The sequence below is a fragment of the Centruroides vittatus genome, unplaced genomic scaffold (assembly GCF_030686945.1).
Source record: "Centruroides vittatus isolate TY-2023 unplaced genomic scaffold, ASM3068694v2 contig_1342, whole genome shotgun sequence".
Lineage (NCBI taxonomy): Eukaryota > Metazoa > Arthropoda > Arachnida > Scorpiones > Buthidae > Centruroides > Centruroides vittatus.
Window position 1 is genome coordinate 313,459 of NW_027120854.1, and position 25,674 is coordinate 339,132.

The following is a 25,674-nucleotide window of genomic DNA, read 5'->3' on the forward strand; positions in this document are numbered from 1 at the left end:
TCCGAGTAAATTGATGTCTATTAAACGAAAGTACATATATAAAAATAAATACGTTTATTTATCTTCGAGCAAAATTACTATCCATAGAGCTTTTGCTACGTTGGATGTTGTAGATGTTCCGCTTGATTCTGGCCTCTACGGTCCCGGTGTCGGCGGCTTTGGATAGCATGGGTCTGAAATGAGAGTTTTGGGTAATTCTCGATGGGAATTATAGAACAAATTTTAAAAATTGCTAGACAAAGTTGTGCAAATAAATTCATGCACGACTTTGGTTGCCTTTTTTGATTCGGTTGGCAATAATTCATTGTCACAACCAATATATTCTTCTGTATTCCCTAAGTGAATTTTATTATTATTTAAGATAATTTCACCAGAATGTTACAATTTCAAATGATATTAGTTAAATACTTTTGATGTCTGTAAATGCTAGAGTTGAAGAAATACTAACTTCTTTTTGGCAGGCATATTTGTGAATCTTGATTGATAACTTTGAATTCAGTAGAATTATAATAAGTATTTTGAAACGCATTTGGTATTTAAAAAACTGGTTAACCGATTTCCAGGTTTTGCCAGTGCTAAAAGTCAAACCTTGTTTTTCGAACCCCTCGCTTTCTGAACAATTTGAACAGAATTTCAAACGGGTAATTGCCCCGGTTACCGTAAGTTAACTCTGTTTCTGAACGAGCTACTCGGCAACAGCTTGACACAGATCACACGCGCAGACGGATCGCCCTATAAAGATCATCCCGTTAAAGAAAGTGGACGGCCCAATCAATTGACGATAGGGCTACCAATTCGGAAGTCAGTGGTGCCAAGATGAGATCTTGCGTCGTTAGACGTTTCTATTTAAATTAGTATCTTTTCCGCACGTGCATCAAAATCTATTTCCATTTTTTGGTACGTGCCAAAGTCGAATCTAAATCGAATTAATTAATAAAAGCTGTGCTCGTTGACATTCACCTAATATAAATGCATCCAAGAATGTATGTTTAAATATGCTTAAATTAAATGATAAAAATTTACTGATATAACTTATTATATTGCATTTGTAGACATTTTTATGAATGAAATACAGCTAAAAAGGTGTTTAAAAAAAGGCTGTGTTTTGGGGTCAGAATTGGATTAACCCATTTTATATTCTTTCTTCTGGGAAAATTTGTTTTTGTTTAGAACAACTTTTAGAAATGAATTATGTTCAAAAATCGAGGTTTGACTGTATATGACTAGTGGAAATTTTGTTGGTCAAAGACAAACTTACCTGATGAAATCTTTATCTTTTATTTTTTCCACTTCCAGGTCTTCTTTCAGATCTTCCTCCTTGTAATGGTGGATGTTCTTTTTCAATTGCTGCTGTCGCCACTGTGCGTCTTCCATCATCTCTCTTCTCTTTCGTTCCATTTCTTCTTCGGTTATCCGCCTACAATAAAAAAAACACAATTATGTTTTGTAGCAGATTCATTTTTCACATCTTACTGAAATGCAGTTTGTAAAATACCATTACTTTATTTTTAATTATTTGATTCTATTCTCAATAATGAAAAAATCTGATAATTTTTGCCAGAAGCATTTTTATTCTAGATGAAAAAAATGGCTAAGTGATTTTGTAACAGCAATTCCCTCTTGCACAGGGTTGCCGGGCCAACGACGGGCAAACCCATTACGGCTGGGCAACCGTAAAATGCAAACCACCCGGAACCCTATTGTGGGTCAGAGACAGACTTTTTAAAAAGTATTTTCTGAAGGTGACACAACTGCTTAATGCTTTAAATCATTTTGAAAAGTGCAACACAACAACAATATTGCATTTAGATAAAGTAAATTTTTTTTAATGCACACACATCTTGCTTTCAAAGCCAGAGATATGGCACAGAGAAATTATCATGCTTAAATTGTCTCCAAAATAATAAATCTATGTTAATTTAAACCAGCATAAATCAGTGATTTGGTATTAAATGCTATATAACAGTGTTCTTTAACAGCTGGTCCACAAAAAAAATTTCTCCAGTCTGCAGGAAAATAGTTGACCATACTGATGTTGGCACAGTTGATTATAAGTAACATCTAAATAGTAATCTAGTAGTAACTTTGTAAAAAAATGTATGTACAGTAACTCTAGATAAGCATATATAAGCGCAATTCATAATCGCATATAATTACTAGTCCGTGTAAAACTATCTGTAATTATACTAGTCCGCAACGAGAAAAAAGTTGAGAAACACTGCTACAGATTATTCTATCATAAAAGAAACTGAATTTACGAATTCTATGATCTACACAAAAAACATCTCACATGTAAAATATTGTACCAAGTAAAAATTTATGATAATTTAGATAACAATCAAATTTTTTTCTTATAAATTTATCTTTGGTAAAGATAAGCTTAGTGCTTTGAAGCAGTTGTTGTGGCTTTGAAGCTTTGCAGTGTAAAATTGTTGTGGGTGTTGTGGTAAACAACACCCACAACAATTTTACCTGTATTACTGTTTTCTACAAATCACTTCCAAGTGCTGAGCTTATTATTTTTACCAAAGGAAAACTAAGAAAAAATTTTACTATCACCTAAGTCGCTATAATTTTTTATTTGGTGCAATGTTTTTACATCTCAGATATTTGTTTGGTTAATGATTGTGTGATTATATCAAGATATAAGACATTCAGTTTGGTTGGTGCTCGGCCATGGTCGTCAACCAAATGCTTTTGACATGCCGTTTAGAAAAATTGTTACAAAAAGTTTTAATTTGCATAAATTTGAGCTTTTGTTATTCTAGAAACTTTTGAATGAAAATCATTCATTTAAATGCAGTTTTATCCTTATAAGCATAAAATGAAGCGATAAAAGTGAAATAGCTCCGAGGGAATTCCCCGTGAACTTTGAACTATCGACTCAGAAGTTTTGCTGGCACCTCAACTGATAAAGAGAAAGTCTCTCAACTTTTAAACTTAAGCCTAACCCCAATAATTTTTTTTCTCTAGGAGCATCTGCTATGCCAGATGAAGAAAGCACAGTTTTTTTTGGCAATTTTTGCATACTACTTAAGGCATTTGGAAAGTGGAGAAATCACCCATATAGTCAGTTGGCAATTTTTTACTTGATGTGGAGTCACTGATGTGTCTCTTAATAAAGGATTGTTAAAGAACTGTGTTACTATTCAAAGAATTTGACTTCTATTGAAATAAAATTTGTTATAGTTTCATTTATTTAGTTACCAAGTTTGTTTTTAATTTTTTAGAATCTGTGTATTAAGCAAACCCGTAACAGTTGCTAATTGCTTTTATTCAAATTATGTTTTTGGTCTATATATCATGTATTTATAAAAAATATGAAAATCGAGGATCTGAGATCTGCTCCAAACTGTTTTTTTCTGGGAGATTATAAATTTATATAATTAATAGGGGTATTCATCCCTGGCTGCCTATGATGGACTGACTAAATGCTTATTTTGCCCACTCCTATTTGTAACAAAACTTCCAATAACATGTATACTTTTTTCAGTCTAATTCCGAGTGAGGATTCTGTAATATAAATTAAGTTCAGATCTGTTTAAAAATTCACCTCCCAACTCAAATTAATTAGAGTTTTTTTTTCAAATCACACAATTAACTTTCCTTTTAGATTTTCTCCATCAAAATTAAGCGTAGAATGACCTTCAAATTGCAGAACAAAAAAATTTTTGTTTTGAATTGGTTTATCCTTATGACTCATTTGAATATCCTGCAGACAGATGTTCCAATTCTGTGGTTTGCTTTGCTTGCTTGACCCACTTGTTTTCAATACAGATTATTTGTAACAAAAATTTTCTGACAATTGAACGCTTCACAAGGAGCTAACACCCACTCTCTTTGCTCTTATCACTCAACTTCCCACTAAGTGGTTTGGTGAAGAGATTTTCTCCCCCCCCACTCGCTTCACTCCTTGGCCTAACCCCCTATTCCCGTTCGTTTCACTCGCCCTCAGACCAATCCTACTTCACTCGCCTGTTCAAAAATTTTGCAATGATTTATTGATTCCAGATGCCACTATTTCTATTTTGGTTTTACATGATAATTTTATGCTGTGTATTTTATACATATACAGTGAATTGAACATCTTAAAAATTTCAAGAAATTCTTTCCGAGATCGTCCATAACACTATGCATATTAAATTCCACCAAGATTTATATAATTGCAAAGATGTAGAATGATTTACACTCGAAGAATCATTTTGCAACTTGAGCAATAATTATTCAAAGTAATACTGCTTCTCATTAACCAGACATAACTGTTTCTTTGAAGAATGTTAATTCAGATCTAATTACTGTTTTGATAATTTATTCAAAAATGCAAAGCTTTTTCCTACTGATAGTTCCTATAAATTAATTTTTATTATTACATATCAAAAGATATTAATTATTTTGTAACTGTCTGAAATAGTTTATTTCAATTAAAAAGAGAGAAAGCCTCTAATAAAAGGTTGTCTCTGTAAAGAAAGACTGTTTTATTCCTGGTGTCTGAACATGTGTATTTTATACATATACAGTGAATTGGAGAAGTTTTTTCTATATTTTTTAAAATTAATATTCTATGGAAATTATTCCAGCTAACTGAGAATTATTTTAGTCAGCAGTGTAGAAAGGGAGATTATATAATGTTGAATCCTTATGAAAAAATTATTTTTTTAAAAAATATGAAATTGTATAACAAATTTACTGTTATCAAGTGTAATTATAAGACAGAAACAAACTAAAATAGATTTAAAAAGCATTGCCTTAGAGGATAAGTTGACAAAAACCTACAGAATATAAATGGAATAGGGAATTAATTGGGTAAATATCACTTACAAAACCAAAATCCAGCTTGTAAATTAAAAAAGTTAAAGAAAAATGAGCACACTTAATCGCCTCGAGCAATCATTCTCAGCTTAATGAACGGATTTAGAAACAGAATGAGAAATGGATTATTATATTTTAAATACAAAAAGAACAGTGTCCAATTGGCAGGTGGTGGTCATACGGTTTAACCGAGATGTAAAAATATTATTAAATTTCAAATGACAAATAATTACTGTATTATATTAACAAAACAAACAAACAAACAAAAAAATCCATCTTAACTTAATAATAATAATAATAATTTTATTTTTAGTATTTTCTTTTAGAGTTTATATGAAATTATTTTTTTTTGTAAGTATATTGCATAAAAGTATCTAAAGTCAAACTTCAATTTTCAAACACTTCACTCTTTGAACAATTTGGTTCATGAAGGGAATTTGAAACTCATAATTGCATTGGTTACCTTACAATAACTTGGTTGCCAAATGAGCTATTCATCAGATAGTCAACTCCCTATACTTCCTATGTTAAAGAAAAACAATGGCCCGACCAATCGACGACAGGACTACCAATTCAGAAGTTAGTGGTGCCGAGATCACCTTGCGTCATTAGACATCACAACACAAATCATCAATGACATTGCTATTTAAATTTGATTTCGATGCAAATGTGGGAAAGATATTATTTATATTTTTCGATACATTCCACAGTTGAATCAAAATCAAATTAATTAATAAAAACTGTGTTAATTAACATTTGTGTAATATAAATGGTATCCAAGAATTTGTATTTAAATGTGCTTAAGTTAAATTAAATAACAAAAATTTATAAATATAATAATATATTGCATTTGTAAGCATTTTTATGCATGAAATACAGCTGAAAAAGTAAAACAGAAAGGCTTTATTTTGGGGTTTGGAAACAGATTAATTCATTTTGTATTTTCTTATGGGAAAATTTGTTTTTGTTTTAGAAATCAGTTTTCAAACATCTTTAGGAACGAATTATGTTCAAAAACCAAGGTTTAACTGTATTTGTTTCTGTTTTTAAATAAAGACAACACACACCCAGCAAAATAATAAAATTTTTCACAAATACAAAGATATGAAATTAAATACAAACTCTAAATAAATAAATAAATAAATTTAGAAGGCAAATGGAATGAATCAAAATTAATTTTTGCTTTGTGTGCCAAGGATTTTGAAGAAGTTAACAAATCAAATTTCTATGAATCCTTAGTACATACAAGTGCAAGTACATTTGACCGGAAAATGACCATTTTATATTATTGAAACAATGCACAGACTAATTATTTAATAAAGCAGGGAAAATAATGATAATTTCACCATAACAATGGTATATAATATTGCAATCAATGCTACATATACAGAAAATAATTACACATGTGTATCTAATTTGGAAACTTTTGTAATTACCAACAATATTGTATCAGAGTTAGCCTTATATTAAAATTTAATGCAACAACACTGCATTTCTTTTGTGCTATTTCAGTGCAAATAATAAAGCAAACTGAAAAACTTACTTCTTTTTGGAAGGTTCATCACTTTCTCTCTTGTACCAATTGTCTCTACTCCTCGATGGTTCTCTACGATTATATTTTTCCTAAAAGTGTAACCAAAAGATTAATTTCTGCTTGAGAAATGTTTAGAGGAATAACCTAGACTTACTGCACGTCTGTGATTGTACTGGGGTTTCACATCAGAGTCGGATCCGGAGTTGCTCTCGGAAGATCCGTATCGTCTTACATCCTTCCTTTTCAATGACGTTTTTTCATCTTTCGAGTGCTTGTGAGACTTTTTGTGAGATTTTTTCTTTTTGAGTTTTTTATCAATTTTTTTCTTGTGTTTCTTTTTTAATTTATCTTCAGATAATGAATTTCTTAACTGTTTTAACATAAGAACAGAAAATTTATATCATTGAAACAACAAAATATCAGCTTCTTCCTCATTTAATATTGAAATATTAAATGAGATAAGAAATTATATGTAAATATTACTGTTAAAATATTTAAATAATTAACTGAGCACACTACTTAAACATATTCCATGCAGTTATCAGATATCTCCTTTAATATAATTTTTGGAAGTAATTAAAAAGAAAGATTTCAAAAAGTAATATTTGAAAATTTTCTAGTTCATTTTTATACACAATTTAAGAAATGTTGTCTATATGTTTGTATTTGTCGACTAAATGCTATTAAAATGTTGGAATGACTAACGGTCAAATAGATAAAGAGAATGGAAATCTTATAAAGCTCTTCCAAAAAGAATACTACTATTTTAAATTATTGTAATTATGTTAATTATTATTCAAGAATGTCATAACACACATTAAAACATTGCAAAACTGTCCAAGTTTCACATTTCCTCCTTACAGTTCCCTATGTGGACACCTCATGTTGCTTGGCATCCATCCAACAAATATTCAAATTTTTCCTATGCTCACTATGGCTATCTGTTGTCACTCCTCTTATGTCAGTCACAATTCTATGACTCCTGCAGATTACTTCTGTTGCACAATAATGAATGATTCTGACTTTGCAGACTGGAGAATGCTTTTTCCATTCTGGAGCTGCTGGTAAATTCGAACATCTTGTCCTCTACAGATAGTAGAGGGCAAGATGTTCGAATACAAATGAGACAAAAATTGGATGTCACACTATCAATTGGCATACATAACATACTTCTCAGGTAATAATTAATGAAATTACAGTAATTTAGTATAGTACAGTAATACAGAGATTTAAAATAGTAGCATTTTCTTCGGAAGATTCTGTATTTACCTGAAAGTACTTAACAGCAGTATTTTAGTATTAAATGAACATAATTCTGAAAAATAAGTAAATTTGCATTTGAAATTATTAAACAACGAATGACAATAAACAAATACATGGTATTTGTAAGAAAAACTATTATAATGGCATTAAACAGTAAGTAAAAGTCAGAATGAATTTTAAGTTCATTTTAAATAGTTCTGGAAAATGAACAATCGTGAATACCATATTTTACGGACTATAAGATGCACTTTTTTCTTCGAAAAATTGCCTCCAAAATTCAGGTGCGTCTTATAGCCCGTAAAATACAGTAATCAATAATTTAATGGCAAAACACTCGTCTTTAGATCAAATTCTGATAATTAACTAATTAATTTAGTCTTAATATAGTAAAATAATCTATTAGTTCAGGCTTACATGTGGCAATTAATTTGAGCATTAATTTTATTATATGTATAGATACAAATTGTATTCAATTGGAATTGTTACATTTCCAAACAAAAGTACCATGAAAGTCATTAAAGACAATAGTACTTTTGCTAAAACTTTCTCTATGTATATAAATTATCATTATGATGCATTCTATAATATGGCAATGAAGTGTGTTAATGACATTTTAAAAGCTATTAACTAAATCAACTGGAATACTTGTACTTCTCTAAATGGTATAATGATATTTACAGGGTTCCTACTCAAATTTTTGTTTTGAATTCCCTGACTTTCCCTGACCAACTTTGTCCAAATTCCCTGACCCTCACATTTCTTACGGTGTGGAATATCGACATAATAAAACAGCATTTTATTTACTGCGAACATCGAGTATATCTATCCGTCTTTTTGCTTAGTTGTATGTTTCAAAGACTGCCACATTAAAAAAATACAGTATGCATACATCCTGTAGAAAAATGTATGATAGAATCCACAACTTCAATGTAATGAAAAAATAAGCAATTTAAAAATAAAACATGAGCTTTTTATTTTATCATCATTTATCAATATTATTTGTATGTAAATCTAGTAAATACAAGATAGCATAAAATCAACAAACAGTATTCTTTGATATACAAATAGTACTGTACTGTACTTAAAATGAACTCTTGACTTAGAAACACATAATTTTAAAATCTTTCAACAAAAAGAGTAACTTTTTTTAAACAGCAACATAATTTTAACAAAAAGTTAAATTTAAAAATTTTCAAATAAAGCATTTTTTCCCTCAAAAAAAATCGATCATGTAAAAAAGAAATAGTTTTCTTTTGTCAACCGCATTATTTCAAAATGGCGTAAAAATAGATTGTATATAAAGAGGGATAGGTGTAAGTTTTTACTATAGCTTCTGTAAGAAATCCACTAAATCTAGCAAAAAATTAGCTGAATTGGCATCTCTAAAAGAAAAAAAATGTTTTGTTACCGCCATTTTGATTTTGGTTTCAGTGTAAAGGCCAGAGTTTTAATAATTATTTTTAATAATTTTTATTTATTATTTAATTTCGCATTAAATTTTGTCTTTGCATAAAATTTTCTTAAGAATGCAGACAAAATTTATCTATTTTAACCCTTAATTACAAATCTTATAATTATTGCAAATCATATCACAAACCATCTTTCTCACTTTTATAGCAAATTTTAATAAATAAACTAATGTTTTCAGCAATCTTAAATAGCCTTCCTCAGGTTTAACATAACTCCAAACGTCAATTAGAACATAAGATTTGAAACTTCGCATTTTGCTTGTGAGATATGATGACTCTTTCCCTTTGGGAAAATAAAAGGGATAAAGTTAATTCTCCCAACGTCAGGAAAGTCGAGGGACTAATAAGTATGTGTGAAACATGGTACAGACAGACGAAGACGCCTCTTTACCATTTAATCCGTTTATTGTAAAAATATGCTTACAATACAGCTAAAGTTGTCTTCGTTTCTCGTCTTAAGTTCATAGTGGCAGTAGTGGAATCCGGAGCAATGTTCAGTGAACAATCCGGAAAAAAAAGTTCATTTGATTTCTGTTTGATGTCTAGCACTAACATATATCACTCGTGTTTTTCCTGAGTTAGAAAAGTCGTCTTTTTGAAAGGCAACTGTTAATTTGTGGAAGGAAAAGGTAGCCCTTGATCGTTCCCTGGATTGGTTTCGGACCATCACCCACGCTTTATGATGGGGATCTAATGAATTCTCCGATTTACTTACGTCAATCGAAGAATCCGAGTTCACAGAAGTATTCGTTGTCGTTTCAAACAATGGAAAATTCAACTCCAATCCAAATGATCGATCTTGAGAGCTGCACTTTCTTGACTATTTCTCAAGTTTCTATAAAAACTTTTTACTCATTCCTTTTTTTTCATCTAATAATTTAATTTTTTTACGTTTTTCTATTTTAGTGAAACTTGTATTCCTATGACGTCATAGTATTACGAAAATTAGGATTCTTAAAATGTATAGAATTTAAATAAAATAAAATAAATACACTCAAACCTGTTTTTGTGCGGTGGATAGGGACCACATAAAAGAAAACGCATTAAAAAAAAAAAAAAAAAAAAAAAATCGCAGGAAACTTCACGAGTAGCTATAAAAAATAGTTTTCGCAACATAAAAAATATACTTTTTAATTATGTGGTGAATAGGGACCGCATAAAAAAAGTCTCATGTAGAAAATAACTCAAAATCTACGAAATAACTAGCAATTGCTTTTTTAACTCCTTGGGCCTTTTTCTGCAATCCCTAATGGGGGAAAAAATCCTCTAAGAAGTTTATTTTTTATATTAATTATTTCCACTTCAATACGAATCTAACATTAAAAAAATTTGCCGGGAAATAATTCCTGCGAAATAAACACCCTCCCAAAAAGTGCTTTTACAGAAAAACTATATAAAAAGTTAAAAGTAATCGTTAAAAAATACTTTTATTTGATAAATATAGCTGCAGGAAGTGTTATTCTTTCATTTAACAAGGTGTGAAATTTCACACCTGCAGTCTACATTTAACACAATATTTGTGATTTTTATGCTATTAAAATACCAGGAGACTGAAAAAAGGTAAGAGAAAAAAATTTTACTTAATAAAAAATGAAAAAAACTTGATGTCATAGAAAACATCGAATAGTTTTAAAAAATTTTACAGAAGTCAATTATGTTCCAATTTGATTGAAATTTTCATATACCGCACAAAAACAGAAATAAGTATCAAATGAAATTACAATTATATGTTAATAAAATATAGAAGTTCAGCGCATAGAATTGTAACTACAAATCTTTTTCTTTTGCAACATAACTATAAAAATTGTTTTGTTGTGGTTTCGCACAAAAGATAATCAAATTTATTTTAATTAGATTTTTAAAAAATTTACCAGCTTTTTAAATTTATAATTAATTATAAGCGAGTTAACATTGGTTAAACTATCGGATAACCTAGTTGATTTTCAAAACGATAACTACAGTATATCTATTACAAGTATGATGCCTAAATTTGCCAAAATCAGTGGATATTTTTACCCAACATCATTTCTGTTAAACTAATTATTAAACTATGCATTGAAGTTGTGGAAATTAACGGGAGAGGGGGAAAAATACGCTTGCAGTACAGTTCTTTTCGAGGAAAGTTGTAACAACAAATGTAAAAAACTACTAGTCGGCGCCAGCATTTTACTGTAAATGTCGGGTAGCTATTTATAATTTTTTATGTTGTATAGTAATGTTTTAAACGTGAAAAACAATTAAATCACGGATTTTTACTGATCTATTTAGCTATTTTGAAGTGAACAATCTAATAAATTACGATTTCAAGTTTTAAAAGTTTGTAAACTAATTTTTAATTAGTTATTTTTTATTCTAACTAACAAATTCACCTTTTTATAATCACTGAATTATTAAAATTAAAAATTAAACACTTATTACATAATAGTAGTTTATCCTGTTATTAATCCACAACTGTAAAATTATATGGTTTCAGAACGGTGAAAAGAGCCATTTCAGATTGAAAACGGATTCTGGTATACTGTATTTTCTTATTAAAGATTGCAACATTACTTCTTGCCGCCTGCAGATGGCTACGCTTAGTCAGCCATATTCAGCAAATGAAATCAACGAGGCAGTTAAGGAGACAAATTCTCTGACTTTTTGACAATTTTCGACAAATTCCTACTTTCCATGACTTTTTCCGAAACTAATGAAAATCCCTGACTTTCCAGGTGCGTAGGAACCCTGTATTTAAATTCTAATCCAAAGAAATTCATCAAATTCTACCAGAAATGCAAAAGACAAACTCTGTAACTAGAAATAAGTATTAATTAATTTATTTGTAAGTGGCAAATTTAATGTGTCAATTCATATCAGTTGTGATCATATTATTAATAATTAATTTTACTTATGATTTGTTGAAGAAATTGAAAGATCAAAACAACATTTTTATTGCATATCATAATTTAAGCAAAAATTATGTTTATTGCAGCTAACAAGCAACTACTCTTTCTCTAACACTTTTGGGCAACTATTGGGTTGTTCGGAAAGTAATTTCGTTTTTTCCATAGAAAAATAAATGCAATATTCTTATAATAAATAAATATTTTATTGAATTATATATTGACCATTTTGATCAAATACCTGTTGTCATTGTTTCTGGCAGTAGCATGATTTCACATTCATAAAAATTTTGATCGTTGTTTACAAAAAACTGATCCAAGTCAAGTGATTTTTGATATTGTCATTTCAAGTAAATGTCTTACAGTTAAAAAAAATGTGTATAGACCGGAACAAGTAATAATCTGAGAGTGACAATCTGGGGAATATGGTTGGTGTGATAACACATCCCATCTAACCTATAACAGTTTCTGACGAGTTACCAAACTTGTGTAAAATTTGGCATTATCATGGTAAAACACTACACTTTGTTTGTTGATCAATTCTGGCCTTTTCTGTTTGATGATATTACTCAATTTGTTTACTCGATGGCAGTACACTTTCGAATCAATTGTTAAATTGTCTGGTAAAAGCTCAAAAAAAAATTTCTTTAAAATCCCACCATAGAGAGCATCTCCCTTTAATAACATGTGGAACCCATATATCGAGCTTTGAAACGAAACCAATTCGTTTTAAGTAATAATAAACGGTTCAATTTAACAGATTTAATCTCTTAGTGATTTCACGCGTTGTTATACGGCAGACTGCTTCAATCGGTACCTTTATTTTGTTTTCGTTGGCTTCAAATGGCCATCCAGAATGTGGTGTATCTTCAATATTAAAATTGCCAGAACGCAATTTTGTAAACCAGTTTTGGCACTGTCTTTCTCTCAACACATCTTCTCAAAACATGTACCACAATTTTGTTCTTGTTTGAACAGCATTTTGATTTTTTATTTATAAAAAAGCAAAATATGCCGAAAATCATGCTTTCGATTTTCCATATTTGATGGGTTACCAAAAAGAAAAAAAAAAATTGTACAGAATCAAACAAAATTTTTTACAAATAATCCTTAAAATGTCAGCTGTCGAAGTATATAATGAAAATGTGGTTTAAAATAAAATTGGCTGGTAAAAATACATCTAATTCCTCTAGTAATAAAAAAAACGAAATTACTTTCCGAACAACCCAATACATTCATTGGGAGAAAGCTTGAACAGAATTTCCCTAGAAAGTTATTTGAAGCGATACACACTTGTATCATCAAGTCAGATTTAGTTTAATTTTATGACACAAATGCATGGCTTCAAATAATTTTGTAGATTTCTGTTGGAGTTTCCTATTTATAATGGGCTTAGTTCCCTATAGTTACTAGCTAACTCATGTGCTCCAATCTAACAGGATTTTTGGTTAATTAATTAATGAGTTATTTAATCTAACACGAAAATATTATCCACAATGTGGAAGAAAATAATTTACCATTTCTTGTAGTTGTTTTAACTTCACTGGATTATTCAGTAATTTCTTTTGTTTTTCTTCCTCTTGTTTCCTAAAATGAGAAAACAGTTAATTTGTCACAAGCATAAACGAAATACAAAAAAATTTTATTGAATTATCTTTATAAAAAAACTATTTTTTTACTTTGAAATTTGTGTATGTCAGTATAAGACAAACTGTCACAGAAGAGATGCATTTTGAATTATCACAAGAACCCTTCTAATAATCTTGGTGATACAAGCCTGATATTTTGAGCAATTTTTTGAATTTCTCCAAGGGTATTTATAATTTATAAATCCATTTATCAAAACATAATAATGAATAATAAATTAATGATAATGAACACCTTTGAAAATAAGCAGATAGTGTTTAAAATTGACTTATGTTCTATAAAGCATTCAGAGTTAAAATTTGATGCTTCAAAGCTCATACTTTTTAGATTTTGGACAGTTTGCTAATGTACTTAACATTCTCCTTTGATTGTGCCATTTCTTGTTTCTGTAAAGTCTATTTCCATTCAAAGATTTCAAAGTCAGTCAGAATAGTGATACCATGCAATTTTGTTTATATAAACATTTAATTAAAATTATGCAAAGTTAATGTATCAACACTACATAATATTACATATGAAACATGTATCAATTAATTTTCTCACAATTTTTTTATTTTAGGCAAATACCGATACTGAGATACCGATGCCATTTCTGTTGTGATATTCTGCTTTAATTGAGTTAATGTCCTCAGCTTATTTTCGTACACTTCTTCTTTAAAAAATCCCCATAAGAAATAGTCCAGAGGACTCAGGTCTGGACTGCGTGGTGGCCAGTTAACATCACCTCTTCATGAAATCAGAGAGATACTGTGAGATGATTTCGAATTTTTTAGTTCTCTCTTTGCAATAGTTTCATGGCTTCAATACAAGAACATGGTTTCAACAAGATGGCACCACTTGTCACACATTAAATGATTCAATTGAAGCCATAAAGGAGTTATTCCCCAATAAGCTGATTTTGCAAAGAGGTGATGTTAACTTGCCACCACGCAGTCCAGATCTGAGTTCTGTGGACTATTTCTTATGGGAATTTCTTAAAGAGAGGGTGTACGAAAATAAACCGAGGACAGTAACTCAATTAAAGCAGAATATAACAACAGAAATGGCATCGGTATCTCGGGCTTTGTGTCAACATGTACTGAGAAATCTTCTCTCAAGATTAGAAGAGTGTCAGGAGCGTAACAGACACCATTTAGATAACATATTTTTTAGTAAATAATTTTCCAATAACCATAGATTAAAAATTAAAACAAAACTTTTTGAACATTTTTTATTTTTAATTTATTTTACTCTTAAACTTCACTCACCCTTTCTGGACACCCTGTACAATCACTATTACAGATATTACGAACAGACTTTACCAGAAAGTAAGAAAAGATATAAAGTTTTTTCAATGTGTTAACTTGTTAGGTTGAGGTGCTACAAAATGTTCTAATGTATCTAGGTCCAAGCTACTTGTTACTGTTCATCCAAAAAAGAAGAAAAAGGGGATGAGAAAAACAGGAAAAGGAAAATATTTAAATGATCCTTTAACTTTTGGCATGAACTGAATACTGTTAACTTTTACAATTTTGAGAAGTAAAATTTTATAATAAGGGAAAGACTTAAATGCATAATTAGCTCATAATTTTCCTTTGTTATACTGAGAAAGATATCATTTATAACAAATGAAATTCTTGATAATAGTTATAATGAAAATTTAAAAATACAAAATTGATCTTCGACTAATTATGATGTTTTACAAATTACAAATTATGACGACTTGTCTGTTTACTGAAACTAAATTTAGCTAATTTTCAGCAAATGATGTGACCAAATACCAAAATTGAAGCAGAAAAAGCATCAAAAACATGAGCATGACACAAGAAATGCTTTCACAGTGAGAGCAAGAGATGACTTGGGCACATAATATTAAGTGTTTACACAGCAAAGTACATTTTTCTACTGCACACACAGTTTGAAGTCCACATCAGATTTCTCTCAAATTTAGCATTCAAGTATGACATACCACTATATATTCCGGTAAATGATGTATAAAAATTTACTGTTTTCTAAATAAATGAAAATAACTACTTTTATAAGTTTAGTTTAAAAGCAAATTCTAGAACTGACAACAAAATAACTTTTCCGGAGACCTTTTACAAAGCTTGTTTCACAATTGTCGAGAAAGTGGAATCAGTGTGATTCAGAAAGCAATATTTCTACAGAATGTCTGCATGATATATACAGCGTTATACTTTCTGAACTTTTGCCATCACTTAGCAAATTAAATATTCCTATTGGTTAAAATACACAGTGACAGATTACTTGAAATTGATAGTAAATCCACACTTCTTATTGAAACCCATTTTACCAGAATGCTTTGCATTTTTATTGCCCTCCAATTGGCAGTTGGAATGTTTATGAATCTGGTAGATTTCAAGCATGGCTTGAAGTGGAAAATCTGCCCTCAAACTAGAGTGGAAATCAATCCATGCAATTTTCATGAGTGCAAAGCAATTACTAAAGTGAAAAACTTGTAATTGTAATGTGAAACCACATTTGTTTGCATTTCGCATTGCAAATGGCAATTGCAAAACAAGCTTAAGACCTTACCTGATAAGAAAGAGAGGATCTTCTCGAATCTTGTTGGCTATGTCTACGGGTGCATTCGAGGAGGTACGAGCAAAGATCGAACCGAAGCATGATTCTGAAAAATAAATGAATATTCTAAACTTAAATTTAAAAGGTATTAATTTATTCCTAATTATTAAATTAGTTTTAATTCAGCCCAATAAATGATCCAACGAATCTTTAGCAATATTAATTAAATCAGATTATTGTTGTAAGGAACTGAGTCCGAACGTTATTTTTATTTTATTATTATTTCCGTTTTATTATCTTTTGTTTGGGGTTTATGTTTATTTAGGACGAAGGTTCCCCACCACTCTCTTGTTAGTAATGAAAAATGAAGATAAAACAACTCACGGAGAAATAAGCGCCATAGGAAACATCTTGCGCACTTGCGCTGCCCAGCAGAAGTAACAGTCTGCAGAAAAAAAATGGAGGGGGAGTCCCCACAATCACTAGTAGAGAAATACTTGATAAACCGTCTTAAACATCCCAGAAAATTATGATAAATATTTTGTAAACGGTTTATAAGCTTTGTCGGAAACTTAAAGCTGCCAGAACAGAAAGTTAATGTTAGCAACTAAGTATGTAAATAAGAGGAGTAACCCAGCTCAAGTGTGACGTCACCTCACAGTATAAAACCCGTACGTTAACCGAAGAAGGAGAGGTGAATTCCAAATCAAGGCGACTTTGAGAGCAAGGTTAATTCGAAAGCGAAGTATTTTCTGATAGAAGTCCAGATTGATAATTGGACGATCCAAGGTGTTAAAGAGGAGTTCGATTGACGATTTGACGATATCGAAAGGATTGAGGAAATAGTTTCTTCGTATAGTGAGGTGACGGATAGACGTTTAATTAGTAAGAGATTTTGTTCATAGTTTCTAAGTATTTGATTTGTCGAATTTCAAAGGGGAAATTAATATTAAGTTAAGCTAAGTAGCTGAGTTTATTGTCGGGTTGACTTGTTGATTTTCGTTAATAAATTTTGTTTGGATTATTGACATTTGTACGTAGTACGTTCTAGTTGCTAATTAAATATATTTGAACTTTTGATCTGACTTGATATTTATCGTTATTATTACTAATTTTCGGTGCACGCTTAAAAGCCCAGGCCAGGCAAACTAATCTCGAATCCACGTAAAGTACCCGTTAGGTTAACGGAAGTTTTACCGACCGCAATTATAGTCGGTTTCCTAAGACACTAAAATTAAGTACTTTACATTGTATATGTTATTGAGATTACCACATATAGGCTCCTTATCATTCATTACTATGATATACATTGGAGAAATGTATTGCTAAGCTGTATTATAATTTTTATTCTTAGTTATGAGAACATATTTTATCCAAAATCAACTTATAAGGACAACTCACAAGAGTACAATTACTTAGTTCTTATGTGTTATGCTGTTTAATTTGTCAGGATTGTATGTCTTTATAACACAATCTATCATCATCATCATTCAGTTTTCAAGATTACGAGCTACTGTCCTTTCAAACTTGTCTTATCATCATCTTAAAGTAAGTCAAGATATTTTTTTCAAATTACTTCTGGATTGATGAAAAGGATTTCTTTACTCTGTTCTAAGCCAATAGTGATAACTCAAGCTCAGGACAAGTATACAGTGGAACCTCACTTAATGAAATGAGCACCTCTCATAACCAACAAAACAAACTGTAAAAAAAATGACTTGGTTAACGAGCGATGTTTTGCATAATGTGTGACAAGAAGAGGGAAAATCTTGGATTGCGTGCATGTTACATCAGTCTGTGTTTAGCACTCGTTCTGCTAGCATCTTAGTGTTGCTTGTGATCACACATTTTTCCAAACTTGTGTTCATACATATTACTTATAAACATCAAGAACCGTCGCCTGTTATTTAATAAACATGCCAAATGATATGCCAAATTCTTGGGCTATGTAAAGCCTATAATTAAATATTATAAATAAAATATTTGTATATTTATAAATTGTATAATTTTCTTTGAATAAACATTATACATAAAATATTTCAGTATTTTTTTGGCATGGAATGCATCATCATATTTTAAATAAATTTATATAGGATAAATGTTTCTCTTATCGTGTGTTTCGCATTACAAGTAAGATTCTGGAATGAATCATGCTCATTAAGCAAGGTTCCACTGTACAATACTTTTGACACATCATAATTCTGAGATCATTGTGATAGCTCCATTCTGTTTCTGGATGCTACCAGTATCATGTCACCCAGACTATTTGCAATTGATTAAATGACATGTCCTTGAGAGCTAAAGTCCCTAGAATATAGCTGATGAGAAACAACACATCAGCTATCATCATCATAAAGCTTGATGCAAGGGATTACAGAGTATGGACCTTACAACATTAGCACACATGAATTTGTGTGACACTTTGACAACAGATAATGTGTGTAGTGACAGTAGATGTGGTAGTTGTCTTTGGCACTCTATTTCCTCATACTCAGATGGGTGGTGATTCAATGATTTTCTGGACAGGAAACATTTATGATGACAGGATTTCGCTTCTTCCTGGACAGAGCACAATGACTAGCAGACATTATCAGGGCAATATCCTGAACCAGTTTGTAAAACCATTTCACCAACAATATGGAGTATGTTTTATCTTTCGAGATGTTAATGTTCATTGTTATTGTAGGCACCTTATAAATGCATACTTGCAGAAGGTTGAGTTCAAACAAATTGAGTGGCCCATAAAATCTCCAACATGAATACAGTAGTGTTCCATCAAGCATGCCTGGGACTGAAAGGAATGTTATGACGACACACATCTCCACCCCATAAACTTCTAAACTCCAGGAGGTTGCCATTGCTGAATAAGAGAGGATAGACTAGCACCACCTATATGAACTGTTTAAAAGCAAAACACAAAAAGTTTCAGCATTGAGAATAGCCAAGGATAGTGTGACAAAGTATTGAGATAACACTATCACCAGTTGTGAATAGATGGGTGTGAATGCCCCATTCTCTGATGATATCTTTTTGTTTTAGTTTTCTGGCAATGAAGTCTGTTAACTGTCATTACATGAGACCCTTCTTTCAAAACACAATGTCATTTTACTGCATCTTTTCATTATCTTCCAAAATTATGATGGTGCAAAACATTTTGTCATGTGTCTATATATAGACTGATATTATTTGTTTCTGTTTTAGTTCAGAATCAAACAAACTGTGCATTTTAATTTATATTAACTGTATTTAAATGCTATAATTATTAAATAGTTCAGTATGTACTTAACAAAAGTATCTAATTTCATTTTTTATTGTAATCCTACTTAGAAACAAAACTCTGGTTATTTGCTACAATATATTTATAGTAACATAATACTTTTATGCACTCCATAATAAGATACATTAAAATTTTAATGCTCACCATTGTCAGAAGGAATGTCATCTTGTTCTTGGTGTTGAAGAATTTCAAAAGTCTTGTCAATCTGACGTCCAGTGAGATACTGTTCTCTATCAACTAAAGCTGCTGGACCTTGATACATCCAGTCTAACTTTTCTTCTCGTTTTCTAAGAAAATAGACAAAACATTTAATTCAAGAACTGTTTAATTATTACATTTACTAACTTTAAAGAATTTGCTTACTGGACCGCTCCTTTCTCTTCCGCATAATGCTGCATTTCTTCTTTTGCCCTCTCCTCTGCCAGTTCCCTCTGCAGTTGTTCAATTTTCTTTTGTTCAGCTTCATGTTTCTGTTCTGCTTTCCACACTCTTTCAATATTTCTTAATGTAGACGGATGCCAGGATTTCTTTAAATTCTACCAATAAGAATGAAAATCAAAATTTAATATCTTTAAATAAAAGGAAATCCAAATGTAACTAAACTGTTGGACTGTATAAGCAGTTTTTAGCTAATGTAAAATTTAATAAGCAGCTTTCTTGTTATAGTTAAACATAATTGTCATTTCTTAATTGCTTAATCCTTAATAAAAAACATACTTAACATCTTGATTGTAAACTGTATTTTGATATACTTTTAAACTTCTAATTGAATGCAAATTACTTTAATTAACATTTTTACTTTTTGTTTTTTAATTTTTTCATTTTTAACCCTGTCTCATAGGCACTAAGAAAGTCTTTTTCTCCAAACCCATTTTAAGTTGCCAATGGAAGATGCTGGGTAATGACGGATAAGGTCTCTGAAAATTCCTGGGCATTGCCTGCCTTGATTTGATTCCACATCTACAATGCGATAACTGACATCTTAAACATCTCAGCCTTAAAAATTGCCAAGATAAATAAGTTTAAATTTACAAAATTCAAGAAAAATTCTTAAAAACAGACAATACATAAAAGTAACTTTGTCCTTTTGCACGCACACGAGGAAATTCAAAGTTCCACAGCAGAGTCGACCTTTCATTTGAGGCAGATGAATAGTACTGTCTATTGTTGCTTGAAGTCTACAGGGCTGTGGAGTTAGAGTTTTGGTTTTTTAGTCGGAGTCGTCAAAAATCCACTAACTCGGACTCCTTTTTACTTTCTTTCCAACTTGTTATGTATATAAAACGGAAAAGTATTGGAATCGTGTCAAATTTGACCCACCAATTTTTTTGCAAATCTACATGTTTGGAGACCTCCTGAACACAAAAAATGTCAATTAAAAGCAGAAAATTTGCATGTATGTGTGTGTGTGTTGGCATGTAATTTGCTTAATTTCTTTATTCTCTGTTCTGAGATATTAAACAATATCTCAGAATGGCAATACCGCACTATCCAGACATTATCCACATACAGCTTGATGTCACAGCATTGCCACCAACCCAAGTTTATTTTCTGCTCTTAAAATTATTAAATCTGTTTTAAGAGCTTTCATAAATGCTGACTTAATATAAGCGATTCTTTTTTTAAGAAGTAATTAAGTTTATAACAGAGATGAAAAATAATAAATTAATCAACATGGCAAAATAAACAACCTTTTTCTTTACCAGTCTAAATGTTATATTTCTTATTCTTGACTTTGTTTAATGTATGCGCATACTTACATATTACCTCATATACTTGTATATTATGTACATCACTTTTATTAAACTAATTTGTTTGATTACGGATGAATTTACTGTTTTTATTTATACATGCTTACCAAATACCATTGTCATCATCAAACTAGTCAATAAATATGAATTTATATATTAATTAGATGTGTCAAATTTTATTGTTTAATTTTTTATAATAGTTTTTATTTTGTATTATTTTAAAGAGTAATCAGAATCATCGTTGTTATTACTTTTCCGGCTGTTATAAAGTATACGCCTATAACAAACGAAAAGAATGACAATCAGTCAAAAAATGACTTTCCCAGATTTATACTCTTTTGGATTTGAAAAGCCTTAAAACGTAGAAAAGTGCAAAAACATACAGGGTTTTTTCTGTGTGCATGGATGTTAAAATGTGGGTGGGGGCACAATTTAGTTTAACCACTTTGACGCTTAAAAACTCCTGAGTCAAACCATCTGACTCTAATTCAAAAGCAAAAGTTATTAAGCTTCAAACACAATTAATAAAATTGTGCACCTCCCACAATCTAACATCTATACATATAGAAAAAACCTCCAAAATCTTTAGCATATCTGGACATTTCAAGGAGTCCCAAGTCTAAAAATGTATAAATTTGGAGAGGATTCATTTTTTGACCGATCACTACACTTTCCCTCTGTCATATATAACAGCTGAGAAACTAAATTATCAAATACATATTTATATATTGACTATGTCATTACGTAAAGAAGTCATTTAGCTTTGGAATAAAAAAGTTTCTACCTTTATTATCGTTTCTACCATTCTATTGTTATTAGAACTCTATTTACCAAAACTTTTATTCTGGGGTCACGTGACAACATCAGAATTCCTGGGCGTATTTTGTTAACAAGTTCACCCCTAGTCAGAGTCGGATGGTAAGGCAAAGTCAGTAGATTTTTACACAACTCCACAGCTTTGGAAGTCTAAAACTTTGGCATGTGGACTCAAACAGGTTCACAACCCCTGATCTAAGTTTAGTTCAGTTTAGTTTTGTTAATTGTTACATTTTCTAGATTGGAAAATTAGATTTTCTTAACAAAGACAGATGAAAATATTATAAACATTTTTGAGATGTTCTTGCATTTTCAGATGAACAACAACTGTTGTTGTAAGAACATGAAGATATTCAAACCAAAAATCTTTCTAAAACAATTCTTGACAATGGGAAAAGAAAATATAGCTATATTACACAGATACTGTTTTCAAGCACACAGTCTATCTTTAGCAACCACTCATTCGTGCTACATTCAGAATAGTTTAAACTGTCAAAAACGAGTAACGGTATTCAAAAATGTCAGAATTTCACGTTTATTTATTGAACTTTCATTAAAACAATGTAAACATTTTTTATTTATTAAATTATTCTGGAAATTTGGTAATTTAAAATCACATTTTATGATAATATACTGTATATAACATATGTGAAAGACTATAGACATTCTACTAGAATTGTAACCTATCCCTATACAAGCAAAGAACAGAGCATAGGTCAATGAGTGACTTTTCTTGACATATGGCTTCTAACTGATAAAGAAACCTATAAAAATTTGAAAAAAAAACAAACAAATATATTTAATTACTGTCTAATGTTTAATATTTTGCTCTTTACAAATGTGAGTAAAAATACTTACGTACAAGTCAAGGTATACTGCCAACACAGTTATTTATTTTAAAAAAAAATACTTTGTGAAACTGGATGTTAAAACAAATGGGATTATTTGTTAATATACAGCCAATACAATTTCAACAATAAACGAAAACAGTAATGTTTTACTCAGAGAATGTCTACAAAAAAAGTCATAAATGTAGACATAACCTTCTCTGACATATGGTGTCCATTCAAAAATGCTTACAAATCAGTCGGTCGGTAGCAGCGAACGACTTTATTCATATTTAATTTGTCATTCTCTACTCCATCTTCAAACATCTGTAAATCTGGTAGCAACCAGTAAATTACCAGAAACTTCGGTAATGCTCTCAAATGACGCCCTTATTCTGCAGTCGAACCAATCCACGATTCTATTTTTGGCTACAATGGTCTAACGAGAAAAAAATTTTGGAATAGATTAATTTGTGGAAAGTCATTTTGTATCTATGATTCGTTTTGATATTTTATTCACGTTAGAGAAGGTAAAATTTGGTCCAGAATTTAGTAAAAGTGCAGCTCAAAACTAGGCTAATTGAGACCAAATCAGCGCCGTACACCATAGGAATAAAAAAGTCTAAAACAAAGAGGCAGTTTACACCACTTGCAAGATGTAACTCTGAAAAATCAACCTGTTAAAATACAAAATAGGCATAATGGCGCAACTCCAACCGTGCCCCAAAAGTAATCGGACGACGGCATTTCTAACGTCTGTCTCTAGTAAAATGGAAAAGGGTGGGTTTTAGCAATGTTTTCAGAAATAGTTCCGGAGTTTTTCAGATCCCAGATGGGCAGATTTCGGGAAGTTACATCCAGCAAAGGGTCACACGTAGCGTATCCGTCCGTTCCCTCAACCTTTCTACTTCTATGAGAACAGTCTACGGATCAGACAAGGTCGCAACCATCTCATTCAAAGCCACACTTCTCCAAAAATCTATACTGTACCCCACAAATGCCTTGTTTTCTATACTTACACAGTATATAATAAGATTATTGTGTAATATACAATAAAAACGTCACAAAAGCCATCTATAGAAAGTTCATTTCGATTTACTGACATTTTAAAATGGAGAGATCCATTGATAGCATTTCACACAATCTAAATGAACCATTTATACGTAAAGAGCTTCATAATTGACTTGTTGGTGTCTTTTTAATGCAGTAATCGAATATGACGTAGAAATTACACAATTTCTCTTTTACATTTGAATTTTTTTTATAACGATAAGCCAAACTTAAGTTTACGTTCGCCATTTTGAAAGTCGGTGTATATAAACAATAGAAAATTATTGGAAATTAGTTAAATTGTGTGGAATGAATACGTACCAAGTCGCCTCCTCCCATTTTAACCCGATTTTATAATCTAACAACGCGAAACTGACGAACTAAAAGCCAAACGATCCTTCCATATTTTGCCAGAGCGTTGCCAACTCAATTTTTAAAAAATTTTTAAATTTATTTTTAAAATCTTTGTTTTATTTTTAAAATGTTATTTATATTATTATATAGTATTATGAGAAATAAAATATAAAATATGTCTTATTTAATTTTATTAAAGATTATTATTTAACAATTATGAATTTATTAGTTATATTCTTCGACATACGTAGGAATGAATCGTCACGGTAATTGGCTGCAGATATCATGTGTCTCTGACGTCACTGCCTCTCGCTCTTGTATTTCTCGTATATCTCTCATAAAAACTGGCTTACGTGTATTTATTGTTATGTCAAACATACGTATCTATGAAATTAGCATATTATAACTATGAGGATCATTACGTTTATGCATCATTATTTTAATGTTTACTTTTAGCTAGGATCGATGTATCCATTAAAATTGTTAATCGTCATATTACGATTTAGTCCCAGAAAAATCCTAACTTTGCCGGCCACTTTGTATGTCCATCCTATATAATGCAATGTTTCTTCTAGAGCGAAAAAAGGGAGGTTACGTCAAAATCATATGATAGCCGCAGCCAATTATCGTGATGATTTATGATTTAACGTATTGTCTGTGATGAATAAACCTAACCGAATGTTTTCGTTTATCGGTTATACGTTATTCCTTATTTTTCTCTTCTCTTTCCCAACATCGTGTTCAAAAGAAAAACAAACAATATGGCGGTTTATTCTACGCTGAAGCCACTTCCGATTTCGAGTACGCCGCTAGTAGCAACAGAGCGCTGTGTTCCAGTTAGACATTATAACTTAATGCTTTCAAGCACATGTTTCGTCATCACGGGCTCTAACAGTGACCTCTAGTGAGGATGATAAACAGTAGTCTTCAGGCCAAACAGGATCCGAATTCGAATTCGATCCGAACTTCCGTAATTTATCTCGAATAGTGCAGAATCGGAGCGTTATTGCTCGTTGCACAACCATTGTAGAAACTCAATTTTAAGCCAGACTCACTAATGATGGATACAATTATGGCCGGTTATATAGTATTAATACATATGCCGCTATCGAGGTATAGCAATGCGAAAGTGTTGAGAATATCATGTAGTACCAATTTGTTCAGTGAGACCATTCGCTGAACGAGTTAGTGACAAGTGACACTCGCAACATATTCGTACTGCTACTCACGTAACTCGAGACCAGGCATTCCGAATTCGTGCGGTTTGCAACACGAACCTGTTGATGTCATGTGGTACGAACTGGAGTGAATGACCTCTCTGAGCGGGTTTGTACTACGCGATACTCTGAAGATATTCGTGTCGTTCTTCTAGGGTAACAAATTAATTTTACATAGGACTTTTAAGACAATTTTTCTTATAAATCACTAAATTGGCTTTATGTAGGATTACTGTGTAACTGAATACCGAGGAA

General features: G+C 31.0%; 1 protein-coding gene across 1 annotated transcript; it reads right to left on the reverse strand.

Moving 5' to 3' along the window:
* Positions 1-39: 39 nt before the first annotated feature.
* LOC136990820 (pre-mRNA-splicing factor CWC25 homolog) lies at positions 40-24,305 on the reverse strand. Its single transcript, XM_067289251.1, has 9 exons — positions 24,170-24,305; positions 19,768-19,940; positions 19,549-19,691; positions 16,140-16,233; positions 13,475-13,544; positions 6,498-6,713; positions 6,353-6,432; positions 1,259-1,417; positions 40-173 (listed from the first exon to the last, which is right to left on the reverse strand). The coding sequence occupies exons 1-9, from the start codon at positions 24,185-24,187 to the stop codon at positions 59-61; spliced, it is 1,068 nt and encodes a 355-aa protein (XP_067145352.1). The 5' UTR covers positions 24,188-24,305; the 3' UTR covers positions 40-58.
* Positions 24,306-25,674: the final 1,369 nt, after the last annotated feature.

What these genes read in the sequence shown, in the direction of transcription:
- LOC136990820 (XM_067289251.1), bottom strand. An exon ending in GATGAACCTTCCAAAAAGAA is followed by an intron (nt 1,418 to 6,352) that starts GTAAGTTTTTCA and finishes TTTTTATTGTAG; the next exon opens with GCGGATAACCGAAGAAGAAA. An exon ending in AAAGATAAAGATTTCATCAG is followed by an intron (nt 174 to 1,258) that starts GTAAGTTTGTCT and finishes CTCTCATTTCAG; the next exon opens with ACCCATGCTATCCAAAGCCG.